The sequence below is a fragment of the Dendrobates tinctorius genome, unplaced genomic scaffold (genome assembly GCF_039654945.1).
Source record: "Dendrobates tinctorius isolate UK_male_01 unplaced genomic scaffold, ASM3965494v1 ptg000162l, whole genome shotgun sequence".
Classification (NCBI taxonomy): domain Eukaryota; kingdom Metazoa; phylum Chordata; class Amphibia; order Anura; family Dendrobatidae; genus Dendrobates; species Dendrobates tinctorius.
In genome coordinates, this window is record NW_027361829.1 from 22,038,960 (window position 1) to 22,053,494 (window position 14,535).

Below are 14,535 nucleotides of genomic sequence, written 5' to 3' on the forward strand. Positions count from 1 at the left end.
GAAATGCAATGCCGGATCCGGTTTCCCCCCCATTGACTTGCATTTGCGCCGGATCGCGCCGGATGGCCATGCGTTTCATCCGGTTTTCGCCGGATCCGGCAATGTGTCGCGATCCGGCGTCTGGAAAAAACGGCTACTGTAACGTTTTTTGTCTCCGGCGAAAAAGCCGGACACGCCGGATCCGGCGCGTCTGGCTTTTTCACACAATGAAAGTCTATGAGCGCCGCAATGCGCCTGATCCGGCGAAAGCCGGATCCGGTGGCCGGATCCGGTTTTTTGGTCTGAGCATGCTCAGTAGCTCTGCCCACAAGACATATATAAAAGCAAGACAGTGGGACCCACAGCCACACCCAACATGCCACCCAAGAAAGCAACCAAGCGCAGCAGGAGAAGGCAGGAGACCACTGCAGCACCATCAGCACCACCACCACCCCCCCAAATGGAGCAGCAAATGGAACATGCTGAGGAGGGGAGGCCAGCAGCAGATGAGAGACGGTAATTATCAAATCCCCCATTCCTCCAAACTAGGGCTATTGAATATCAAGATATTCATTGGCCCTTTGTTTCTCTTTATTCAACAGCTGCCCAAATGATGCAGCAGCAGCAGCAGCAATGGCAGCAGCTGGAACACCACCCACAGGCATGGAGTGTGGCCACCAGGAAGACAGCACATCATCTTCTGGGAGCCCTCCCTCGCATCGTCAGCGTTTGACGGTAAGTTTTTATTTCCAAAATCCATCATCACTGTAATATATGTCTATTCATTGCCTTTTATTTCAAAACAGGATTCACAAGATGAAGAGGAGCTCCCAGAAGAAGAAGGAAGGGGTGGACAGACACTTGGAGTGGGCTCACAATTGGTAAGTTTTTTGCATCAAACGCAGAAACACAACATCACACTACACACAACACATAGAAAACAATGTTCTGCAGACCACACACAGCAAACAAATGCCTACATCCAAAGACATAACATTTTTTGTTTTCTTCTCTAGTCTTCCCAATCTGGTGCTCGGCCAAGAGGTCCTCGCAGTGCCTCCCAGGGTCGTCGGCGACAGCAACGCGGCGGTCACCAGCGTGTAAGTATAAATATTTTTGCTTTGTTTTTTTGCACTTTTTATTTCATTTCTTTTGTGGAGGCTAATTATGTTATTTTTGTCTTTTTCTTTAACAGCCTTCACAGCGTGCTCCCGACTCTGACGGTGAGGATGGAGGACTCGATGTGGACCACCTCATCGATCTCGTCAGAGAAAGGGAGCCGCTCTGGAATATGGCTGACCGCCGCCACGCTGACCTTATCGTTACCCGACGACTCTGGGAGGAAATCTGTTCGCTCCTTGTGGGCCGCTGGGAGGACCTCGATGTTCGGGCCCAGATTAAAGAGCGTAAGTATATACAGTACCGGTTGCTTGATGTAAACCAGTGTTTCCCGAACTCCAGTCCTCGTGGTCCCCACGGATCATGTGTTCAGGATTTCTATTTACTATGGAAATCCTGAAAACATGACCCCTGGGGACCATGAGGACTGGAGTTTGTGAAACACTGATGTTGTATACTAACCACTCCTTTCTCGTTTCAGGGAACAGAATTGTGAATCGGTGGCGGTCTGTGAGGGATCGTTTCAAGAAGGAGTTCAATAAAGAGATGCGGGCCCCGAGTGGATCTGGAGGACGCAGGAGCAAGTACAAGTACGCACAAGCCCTGTCGTTCCTCCGGGAAACAATGGTCACTAGAAGGTAAATATTACACACCACATGTGAAAAAAAATGTTAGATGTAACTTTTTTTTTTCAGCCAGGGCCATACCATGTCAGTATTTTAATTGTTTTTTTTTCTCTTTATTCCACAGCACGGTGAGCAGCACTCGGGAGCCTGCACGATTGGACCCTTCTGAGGCGATCCCTGAGGAGACCGGCACCGAGGGACACTTCGACTGCCCCGGTACATCTGCACCTTCCCAGCCTTCCCACACATTCGACCCATCTGTCCCATCCACCAGCACAGGAGCATCGTGGCCGCCTACATTACATGAAGCTGCTGGTGAGGAGATCGCTTTCCCTTTACCCCACCCTTCTGCCCCTGCCACCTCTAGTACACCTGCGGGTACTGGGCGGCAGCGGCAGAGGGGTCAGGAAAAGAGTTATGCGCCAGAGTTCTTGCATCTGAATGCATCTTTCCAGAACTGTCTAAAAGTCTTGTCAGAGCAAATCTCCGCAGGCTTTCAGCAGATCAACTCCAGCATTCTGGAGGTGAAGACACTTCTGCAAACCATGCATTCAGAAGCAAGATCTTCGCCAAACCACACCTTTTTCAGGTCTGTTGTGGAGCGCATGGCAACACTATCTCCTACCCAGCAGATGCATGTAATGCATTCGTGCCACGGTGCTCTACAGCAGGTTACCTCCCAACCTCCACCTCCCACCACTGTAGTTCCTCCACCTGCACCCCCTCCAGCCACTTTCCATCCTCCCCCTCCTATTACATCTGCACCCCCTCCAGCCACTTTCCATCCTCCCCCTCCTATTACATCTGCACCCCCTCCAGCCACTTTCCATCCTCCCCCTCCTATTACATACCAGCAACCTCACCAGTACCAGCAACCTTCCCAGTACCAGCAACCTCCCCAGTACCAGACATCTCCCCACTTCCAGCAACCTGCCCCGTACCAAACTCCTTCCCCGTACCAAACTCCTTCCCCGTACCAAACTCCTTCCCCATACAACTTTCCATCAACATCATCTGCTCCTACAGTCCCTGCCCAACCCTCCACTCCACCGCCCACCACCTCTTCTGCCTCCCACATGTCCACCCATTCTGTAGCTTTTTCCACACCATCACCTCTAACTGTTCCTTCCCCACCACGATCCCAGTCCTCTCTCCACACTCCCATTGTCGAAGTGTCCCGCAGCCCCTCCAGCAGTATTTCCACCCCACACTACACCGAGTTATGGTTTTTTTGTAATAAAAATGCCCATTTGGTTGGTTTCAAACCTTTATTAAAAAAGTTTTTTTAACTTTAAAAACAGTTTACACAAAAAAAAATATTTTAAATAAAAGTTAAATTATTGTTTACACTGGTTGTCTGTCATTTCTTTCTGCGGCGAAATATGTTTAAAAAAAAGGTTAAATACAGGGTATTTAAAAGGTAAAAAGGTATTCAAAACCAGGTATATAACTGTGGGTAAATTTTAGCTTTTTGCCACAGTTGTGTTCCTGGTTGTGTTTGAAGCAAAGTATTTCACCTGAAAAGTTGTGTTTATTGTTGGTGATTTCCTAACAATGTACACAACTTTTGTTAAAAGGTGAAATACTTTGCATAAAACACAACCAGGTACACACCTGTGGCCTAAAGCTAAAAATAGTAAGACCATGACAAGATAGCCAACTTTGGTCGGCAAAGGTATATACTGTTGGTCCAGAAGGTACACAAGTTTGGTTAGGGCACAAATCTTTCACACTCTGTCATCCTGCCAGTGTACTCTGTCTTGAGGTGACATAAAGTATAGTGCAAAATTGTCCCTCATTACTGAAACCGTCACAGAACTTCTAGTGGTAATATTTCCAATGACAACATCCATCTTCGCCAGTAACTTGCTCTTCTCTCCAACCTGCACTTTCTCCTCTACAACCTGTCAAAGAAGGGCTGTAGGAACATGCTATATATAGTTTTCCAGTAGCCAATCCCGTTCGGAAGGCCACAAGGGTCAATTTTAAAAACCAGATCCGGCGTAATCCGTCGAAAAACGGATAGAAAAACGGATGAACCGGATGAGACGGATCCGGTTTTGTCTGTCAAGAACAAGACGGATCCGGCAGAAAACCGGATCCGGCACATCAGGTTTTACAAAACATTTGCCGGATCCGGCATTCCGGCACGACGCCGGATCGCGCCTGACGCCGAAAACCTGATGTGTGAAAGTAGCCTTACAGAAAGTGAATCACAATCTAAACATTCTTTTACAGGTGCATCTCACAAAATTAGAATATCATCAAAAAGTTAATTTATTTCAGGTCTTCAATACAAAAAGTGAAACTCATATATTATATAGTCATTACAAACAGAGTGATGCATTTCAAGTGTTTATTTCTGCTAATGTTGATGATTCCAGCTTACAGTCAATGAAAACCCAAAAGTCATTATCTCAGTAAATTAAAATACTTTATAAAACCAGCTTGAAAAAATGATTTTAAAATCCGAAATGTTGGACTACTGAAATGTATGTTCAGTAAATGCACTCAATACTTGGTCGGGGCTCCTTTGGCATCAATTACTGCATCAATGTGGCATGGCATGGAGACGATCAGCCTGTGGCACTGCTGAGGTGTTATGGAAGCCCAGGTTGCTTTGATAGCAGCCTTTAGCTGAGGAAGAGTGGAGAGGCAGACAATCCAAGCTGCTTGATGTCTTGTGTGAAGTTTCCACAATCAGTGATGGTTTGGGGATCCATGTCATCTGCTGGTGTAGGTCCACTGTGTTTTATCAAGACCAATAACAGCGCTGCCGTCTACCCGGAGATTTTAGAGCACTTCATGCTTTCCTCTGCCAACAAGCTTTTTGGAGATAGAAATTTCATTCTCTAGCAGGACTTCACACCTGTCCACACTGCCAAAAGTACCAACACCTGGTTTAAAAACAACAGTATCACTGTGCTTGATTGGCCAGCAAACTCTCCTGACCTTATCTCCATAGAGTATCTATAGGGTATTGTCAAGATGAAGACGAGAGACATTAGACCCAACAATGCAGATGAGCTGAAGGCTGCTATCAAAGCAACCTGGGCTTCCATAACACCTCAGCAGTGCCACAGACTGATCGACTCCATGCCACGCAGCATGGATGCAGTAATTGATGTCAAAGGAGCCTCAACCAAATATTGTGTGCATTTACTGAACATACATTTCAGTACGCCGACAATTCAGATTTTAATATAATTTTTCAAGCTGGTGTTTTACAGTATTCTAATTTACTGAGATAATGACCTTTGGGTTTTCATTGGCTGTAAGCCCTATTTATCAACATTAACAGAAATAAACACTTGAAATAGATCACTCTGTTTGTAATGACTCTATATAATATAGGAGTTTCATTTTTGTATTGAATAACTGAAATAAAATAACTTTTGATGATCTTCTAGTTTTGTGAGATGCACCTGTAGGTCTCCTAACAAATTTTAGGCATACAGTTTAACCTCTCGTTGGTCATTTGAGCAGATATCCAGACTTAGTGTAATACTTCTAAAACAGCATATGTACTTTCAATAATTGCTTCCAACTTCATTGAGTCATTTTAATATATACAATTGCGCTACTCAGCAGTACTTTTCTTCTGAATCTGTCACGGAGTGACTGACCAGTGTGACACGACCCAAGGGTTGGTCAGTCACCTAACGGCACAACAACACAACGTCGATGGAATAGGGGAGAGCAAGGCCCTGACAATAAGGAATCAGGGATGGTCACCTCCTGAGCTCCACACTGAGTCTGTCCCTATTCTCACCTAATACCCTATGCAGGTCCTTCCCCCTGCCGACGTCAGGATACCTTGCCGACGTCAGGATACCTCATCCCTATTTGTCACCTAGATCTGACCTGGCTAGTGCACTTGGAGGCAAGGAGCTCCAGCCTCACCTCTGCAGATAAAACACACAGGGGGAAGTGACAGACACCAAAGGGACAAGGTAAGTAAAATACTTAGCTTGTGCACACCACTGCTTAACTCCACAGATAGCACAGCAACCGGACTCCAAACACCAGACTTGGCTGACACCAGAGAGCTGCTTCTGCAAAGGTTGGTCTCCAAAGAGGAACTATATCACCCACAGTCAGCTGATGCATCAGGTGACCTTTTAAAGGATGTGGGAGTGGTCACCAGCAACATCAGCTGACTCAGCCACGCTGCAGTAGCACTAGCTTGCCAGCGGTGAAAAACTACATTTAACCCCCACTGGCCTTAAAGGAAAAAAGTTTTAATGTGAGTGGAACCAGAGCTGCCACAAATCCAAAAATGGATCGTGACAGTACCATTGATAAATACTAAAACAGTTCATTTATCTTGTAACAGTGATAATGAATAAAAATACTGCCTAGCTTACAGAGACACCCAGGCAAGACACCAATACTGTTCATTAGGGGGTGACAGATCCACTTCAACCGAGAAGACACTTGCCTAAATATGTGGTGTAACCTTTGGCAATGACAGCTTCATTACTCAGCTTGAAGTATGTGTTGTCAGTAAGGTTCAGTACTTTAACTGTGCCTGTCCAGTAATACGATCCTGGAGCTCCCATAACAACCAGCTCCTAAAAAAAGAGAAAATATGAGAGTGTAAATCTCCTTCAGTATTCATGGCAACAAAACATGACAATGTAGAATAATGGCTTTCATATTTTTAGATGGTAAAGTCAAACAAGTGGAATATGCTCTCTGTGTCAACTCCACATTTCTATGGAGAGCTACAATGTGACTAGAATTGTGTCATTTTAGATTCAACTAACTAATCATTATTAATGATTATTATTATTATTATTATTATTATTATTATTATAATGATAATAAAATACATATATTCAAATATTCTCTGTTCTCTTACAAAACCATGTCACTTGGAATCTGGAGCTGCTTGAACATTACTTGATAAATACTACATTCCCAGGGGATGCTTGACATCTCATTAACAAATGGAATAATTAATACCCAATTCTCTGTGCTATGTCGATCAGCAACAAGTGGATTTTACCAACTATTTTCTTCTCACCTAGGCAGCAATAGTAGCAGTTTGAGAGGGTGAAAACTATGGGAGACTTCATTTAATGAAACAAGATGACTGTGTAATTATGATATGGATCAAGGATTGTGAATAACTCTAAAGTGACATTCAAACTTAAGAAATAGGGAAACATCTGCACCCCATAAACCAAAATGACATTACTGATCTAATTAACTTTATAGCAAAGTTTCCATGGAAAACCAGCGTTTTCCAGGGATTACTTTTTGACAAAGTTTGGGTTTCATTTGGAGGCACTGGCAGCAAGGAGCATAATATGACAGACATAATTACAGAAAATAGATGATATATAAAAAGTGTTGTTATTCCCGCATTCCTCTCTTTATTGTCTTATTTGGAATCTGATGACATCTTTATGGCAATCCATGGGCATCTTGCCTGCAGAAAATTTAGTTTAGGACATCTGTTTTAGATCTGAAGTTATCTCAGATTCGGAAATGTCAAACACATACTGTATATGACAATACCAAGATAGTAAAGGCCAAGGTTCATTATTCTTTTAGCAGAGAGAATAAAACAGTTTTTTTATGGAAACAATCAATTGCAAGAAACTAATGCTTTAAACTGAGATTTTAATTTACTGGAGCACATTGACTAATGTTAGTACTGTGCTGCATGATTCTAATGAAGCATGTGCCATAATCCGCCACATATTTCCCAAGTTGTCTCCTTAGCTCTATGTAAAAAAAATTCTGTTAATTTAGTTAACAATAATAAAATGTCAAAAAATTAAACTCAATATAGCTCATTTATGTTATACATATAGTAAGTTACCGAGCAGCACAAATTTGGACATGAGACACTATAGCCATAAAGCCAATAAGCTTGTTCCCTCTTCCAAAAGACTGCAATCGTTTTAAATTTTATGCCATAATTCAGTAATACACATGAAAATAAGCAACTTTTCAATATATCTCATTAGATAAAATGTTATGATAGTGTAGCAACTCACTCTGTAGAAACACACTAAAAACTGCAACTGACCCTGCCGGTTCCTGTACAGACTAGAAATCCTGACCACGCAGTTCCTAGTAGTTCCTGCATGAGCTGGGATAACTGTAACCACAGACTAGACAATGGCAGCTTGGACTTTTGCTCCCTGAAAGGCCGTGGGGCGTTTTACGTTCCTCCTAAAGAACTGGAGGGCAGGTCAGAGGGCAAATTACCTACAGAAAGGAAAGTGTGCTGAAATAGAAAGAGATCCCAAAGTGAGTAAAACAAACCACAAAATACAAAAGAATTAAGTATGTACTTTGTAGAGAATATGACGCCTACTTCCTAAAAAGAAACAGAAGATAGGTGCAGGGTAAAGAACATAAACAGCAGAGAGATAAACCCTAGCTGGTCTTTCACTGACTGGCTTAAACTACAACAGTATGACTGAACATCCAAAAGAGAATATCACCAACAGGAAATACCAGCAGAGGGAAAGTATATAAAGCTGCACCCGGAAGGTGATAGGACACACATATAAGTAAATGAAAACACCTGTTACCCTAAAAAAACTAAAGAAAGGATATCAGACACCAAACACCTGGAGAAAAGGTGTAGCTGCTGTGCATCAGCAGGGCAGAGAAGCAGACTACAAAGCACAAGCTGAAGGGTTTGAATTCAGACCCATGAAAGAAGTCTGCATCTTTTCCGTTCTGGATTGACTTTTTCACTCTCAATTTATTGGTAAAATCTGTAGTCAGTGATGAATGACTTTCAAATTACTGAGATAGGAGAAGACATTTGATGCTCATAAGATTCCATGGAGATGGGAGGGGGAGAAGCAGGGAGAAGATAGAGGCAGACCCATATATTCTGCTGTAAGTGCCCCTGAAATGACAGTTACACCTTAGTCTACTAAACTACACTTTATGCCATCCCCTATTTCAGTAATGGAAAATCTGTCTTCACGGAATAAATTTCATTTACCCTTAAATTGACTTTGCAAGATCAATCTAGGAATAGGAAGAAACAGATTTTTGAAAAGATTTATTACAAAGTTGCTTATCTTCATGTGTATCCTTGTAGTTATTGATACAGTAGCTAAAAATTCACAGGTGCAATTAAAACGTTTGAAATAAGACACAAGATACAGTCTACCGAACCGCACAGTGCATACATCACTGTGCAGAATATCTTCTGTGTTATCCTGTACAGCACACAACTGAATGATATACTGTATACGCTAAACACAAATAGTAAACTATTTTCAGAAAACGATTAATGTGGCAGACTTCCTAAGACAGATCCTGAAGATGTGACCTTGTTGACTTTTGTATTAGAGTACTTTTCTGAAAATGTAACATGAAGCCTTACTTCAGAATCCAGGTCAACATATGTGAACTATCTACTAATATTATTGTTGGCATCCGTGTGTAATAAGGAGAATTCAAACATACTCATATCAAAGAGTATAGAGAATGTATACCAGCATGGATCCATACCCAGAATATCATCGCTTGCTGTCTGTAACGCAACTGCTGAGCAGTTGCGCACAACCTCCACCAGGGGGTGCTGGTAATAGAAAAAGGGTTGCACTCACCGTGTAGCACCACAGTGCAGACGTGCAGGCCGCCACTAGGAGGTGGCAGAGTAGTCTGACAGGCCGGGTCAGCAACAAACAAAAAGACGAAGTACCAGAGGTCACAGCGATGCACATAGTCAGGGACAAGCCAGAAGTCAGAGCCAGACAGGATCGCAGTATCCAAGATGTGAGACGGAAAGGGGAGTTAGGGTACAAGCCAGTGAGTCATAAGCCGGTCGGTAACGTGGTATAAGAGACAGAAAAACAGGAAGCGGGGTTCAGAGTTCAAGACGAGTCATACACTGTAAGGAAACCACCAAATGTACACAAAGTCGGGGATAGGGAATGGGTCAGACACTAATACAGGAGGTCAGAAGCAGAAGGAACACTAGGGTATACAGGTCAGCTGCTCTATAGCCTGGAAACATGAACTATCACTGGCGTTGCCTTCAGGACACAGCAAACTGAAATAGCAAAACCGATCCAAAATGAGGCAGAGGGGATTAACCCCCACATGACCAGTCCAGGGAGAGGATAGCAGAAAACAAACCTCAGACTGGATCATGACACTGTCCCAGTATAGACTACCATAATGGCCTTGGCTGGAGAGATGGGGGTTAACACCTGCCTTTATTATGTTGCAATCATGCCTTTGGAAACATTTTAATGGAAGTCAGACCACCTCTTTTTTACATGATTGCTCCAGTAAAAAGTTGATTTTTTTTTAGACAATGTGACATAGCTATTTTAAATATAAATTGTGTACATAGCAAGGCATAAAATAAAATGAAAAGGAAGGGAGATGCAGAAGAAGGCAGGTAGCAATACAGATTAAAGATGGATATGAAGAGCATAAATTGAGGCATGTAAAAAGGGGGGGATGATAGCTACAGGGTAATCAGTTGTAAGTTAAAAGGGTGGTCCGAATTTCAACGTAATTTTAATTGTAAATCAATATTTAGGGCCATAATGTAAACTATTTTGTAATATACATGAATAAAAGTTTCCTATCCTTCTCAAGCAATACTTTCTAATACCTTTTCTTTTTTCCACTTCCCTTATGATCACGCTTCATTTGAGAATCACAGTGCATGCTTGCATACTCTAATAAAGCGTCATCAAGGGGCCAGAGCCCCTGCCACCTCCCTGAAACAAAGCTATGTCACTGTGCGATGTGCACAAACACAGCGCGCACTTTGTTGATGGCTCAGAATAGCAGCAATGAGCCAGCAACAGAGCGCATTATCTGAATACCAGGCGTGTAGAGAACAGTGAGATCACTTGCAGCAGTGGTACCAACTTCCTCATTGCATGCCTAGAAGACTTGGTGCAGTCCTTAAAAATCACGGAGGTCACACAAAATACTAGATGTATTGGTATTTGATGTGGGGTGTATTTATTTCTGTATCTACTAATTGAATAGAACTGAAGATTTTGTACTGTAAATTATATTATTAACATTACTTTCATGTCATGGGTTAAAAAAAGTTTCATTAAACTCGGTCTTGTCAAAATTTTGAAATTTTTTGCATTCAGTGAGATATTGCTAAAAATCTTACTTTTCAAAGGTGGTGAAGTCATTTATGCTAAGTACCGTACGTACAGTATATGTGTGTATATATATAAGGAATAAGATAAAAAAGTTAATTTATTTCAGTTCTTCAATACAAAAAGTGAAACTCATACATTAGAGTGCTCTATTTCAAGTGTTTATTTCTAATAATGTTGATGATTATGTCTTATAGCAAATGAAAACCCAAAAGTAATTATCTCAGTAAATTAGAATAATTAACAAAAAAACACCTGCAAAGGCTTACTAAGCGTTTAAAAAGGTCCCTCAGTCTGCTTTAGTAGGCTCCACAATCATGGGGAAGACTGCTGATTTGACAGATGTCCAGAAGGCAGTCATTGACACACTCCACAAGGAAGGTAAACCACAAAAGGTCAGTCACCAAATGGCACAACAACTCAATCAGGGACAGTCACCTCCTGAGCTCCAGCCTGAGCCTGTCCCTGTACTAACCTTACACCCTATCCAGGTCTTTCTCCCTGCCGACGTCAGGATACCTCATCCTTATTTGTCACCTAGCTCTGCCCTGGCTAGTGCACTTGGAGGCAAGGAGCACTAGCCTCTCCTCTGCAGATAATACAAAGGGAAAGTGACAGACACCTAAGGGACAAAGTACCAAAAATACAACTTATCTTTCTCTGCTGCAAAGCACTGCACAGCAGGATAAAGACACCAGATCAGCGAACTCAGCAAAGCACCACTGCACCCAGCAAGCTTCTTCCTCCAGCTTGGTCACTGTAGAATGCTCTAACATTGACCGTCAGCTGATGCATCAGGTGACCTTGTAAAGGATGGTGGCAGTGGTCACCACCCACATCAGCTGACCCAGCAGCAATGCAAATACACCAGATTGCCAGGGGGGAAAAATGACATTATCCCCCCCACTGGCCTGAAAGGAAAAAAGTTTTAATCTGAGAGAAACCAGATCTGCCCCAAATCCAAAAATGAAAAGCTGGCTGTTCACAGAGTGCTGTATCCAAGCATATTAATGGAAAGTTGAGTGGAAGGAAAAACTGTGGTAGAAAAAGGTGCACAAGCAACCAGGATAACCACAGCCTTGAAACGATTGTTAAGAAAAGGCCATTCAAACATTTTGGGGAGAATCACAAGGAGTGGACTGCTGCTGGAGGCATTGCTTCAAGAGTCACCACAGACATATCCAGGACATGGGCTACAAGTGTCGCATTCCTTGTGTCAAGCCAATCATGACCTATAGACAACGCCAGAAGTGTCCTACCTGGGCCAAGGAGAAAAAGAACTGGACTGTTGCTCAGTGGTCCAAGGTGTTGTTTCCGGGTGAAAGTAAATTTTACATATAATTTGGAAATCAAGGTTCCAGAGTCTGGAGGAAGAGTGAAGAGGCACACAATCCAAGCTGCTTGAGGTCGAGTGTGAAGTTTCCACAATCAGTGATGGTTTGGGGAGCCATGTCATCTGCTAGTGTTTTATCCAGAATAAAGTCAGTGCGACCATCTACCAGGAAATTTTAGAGAACTTCATGCTTCCCTCTGCCAACAAGCTTTTTGGAGATTAAAATTTCATTCTCAAGCAGGAATTGGCACCTGTCCACACTGCCAAAAGTACCAACACCTGGTTTAAAAACAACAGTATCACTGTGCTTCAGTAGCGTAGCTACCGGGGGGGGGGCAGAGGGGGCGGTTGCCCCGGGCCCTGCTCTCTGAGGGGGCCCACCGGAGCTACACTAATGTAACTGTATCTGTGTGCACAGCGCGCCCATACAGTTACATTCTGCGGCAAAGCAGGGAGAATCGATCTCCCTACTTTGCCATCCGGCCGCTATGGGCCCCTAAGAAGGCAGTGGGGGGCCCCGATGCCAGCAGTGGGCTCACAGCCAGCAATGTCATCCTGAGTTAATCTGTGTGCACAGGACCTGTGATGAGGTCACACGAGGGGCGGAGTCAAGGGGTCACATGATCAGGGACTTCAGTGGCTGGCTGCAGGACTCTGCTGTGCTGGTTGTCATGTATTGGTGCTGGATAAGGTGAAGTTTATGTGTGGGGTAGGGAGGGGTTTACAGCCAGGTGGATGTAGCAGAGCTGTGTGTGTGTGAGGTGTACGAGAGCGGAGCCGTGTGTGTAGAAGGTGTATGAAGCGGAGATATGCATGTATGAGGTGTACGGAGGAGCAGAGTTGCATATGTATGGGGTGAGCGGAGCCGTTTGTGTACAAGGTGTACGGAGCGGAGCCGTTTGTGTACAAGGTGTTCGGAGCGGAGCTGTTTGTGTACAAGGTGTACGGAGCGGAAACGTGTGTGTACGGGGTGTACGTAGCGGAGCCGTATGTGTACAAGGTGTATGGAGCGAAAGGGGGGTGCTGCCTTATACTACAGTCTGCCTATAGGGGATGGGGAGGTGCCCTATACTACAGTCTGCCTATGGGGGGAGTGCTGCCTTATATTACAGGCTGCCTATAGGGGGGTTGGGGGGGTGCTGCCTTACATTCCAGTCTGCTTATGGGGGGCTGCAATATACTATTGACTCTGCCCATGGGGGGGCTGCATTATACTTTAGAGTCTGCCTATGGGGGCTGCATTATACTATATTGAGGACTATCTGGTGTATTATACTATATGGAGGCTATCTAGGGGGCCATCATACAATGTGGAGATTATTGAGGGGGCCATCATTGGGGGATACTAAGGGGTCAGTATGTATACAGTTAGGGGGCATATTACTGTGTATAGGGGAGCTGTACAGGGGGGGACTCAGGACATTAATAAATGTAAAGTGGGCACTTATTGTTATAGGGGAACTCAGGTTACAGTGACTGTCAAATGGGGCACACAGAAGGCAATATTACATTCTAGGAGACAATATGTGGGCACTGTTTTCTAGGGCAATTGCACCCGGCATTACTATATTATAGAGGGATGCTTTAGAATTTAGAGGTCACACAGAACCACACAGTAGGTGCAGTAATAGGGACACATACAGCTGCAGTGGCTCAGTATTGGGGTATCAGGTGCAGTAATAGGGACACATATGGCAGCAGCAGCTCAGCATTGGGGTATCAGGTGCAGTAATAGGGACACATACAGCTGCAGCGGCTCAGTATTGGGGTATCAGGTGCAGTAATAGGGACACATATGGCAGCAGCGGCTCAGCATTGGGGTATTAGGTGCAGTAATAGGGACACATAAAGCAGCAGCGGCTCAGCACTGGGGTATCAGGTGCAGTAATAGGGACACATATGGCAGCAGCGGCTCAGCATTGGGGTATCAGGTGCAGTAATAGGGACAAATACTGCAGCAGAGGCTCAGTATTGGGGTATCAGGTGCAGTAATAGGGACACATATGGCAGCAGCTGCTCAGCATTGCGGTATCAGGTGCAGTAATAGGGACACATATGGCAGCAGAGGCTCAGCATTGGGGTATCAGGTGCAGTAATAGGGACACATATGGCAGCAGCGGCTCAGCATTGGGGTATCAGGTGCAGTAATAGGGACACATATGGCAGCAGAGGCTCAGCATTGCGGTATCAGGTGCAGTAATAGGGACACATACGGCAGCAGAGGCTCAGCATTGGGGTATCAGGTGCAGTAATAGGGACACATATGGCAGCAGCGGCTCAGCATTGGGGTATCAGGTGCAGTAATAGGGACACATACGGCAGCAGCGGCTCAGCATTGGGGTATCAGGTGCAGTAA

At 44.1% G+C, this 14,535-nt stretch overlaps 1 protein-coding gene across 1 annotated transcript in view; it reads right to left on the minus strand.

The window, feature by feature from the left end:
- Nucleotides 1-14,535, minus strand: part of ITGA9 (integrin subunit alpha 9) — a 711,654-nt gene that overhangs the window by 526,396 nt on the left and 170,723 nt on the right. Inside the window, exon 6 of the mRNA XM_073549890.1 lies at nucleotides 6,166-6,298. Within this exon, the coding sequence (XP_073405991.1) occupies nucleotides 6,166-6,298 (133 nt within the window). The remainder of the gene's footprint in view (nucleotides 1-6,165; nucleotides 6,299-14,535) is intronic.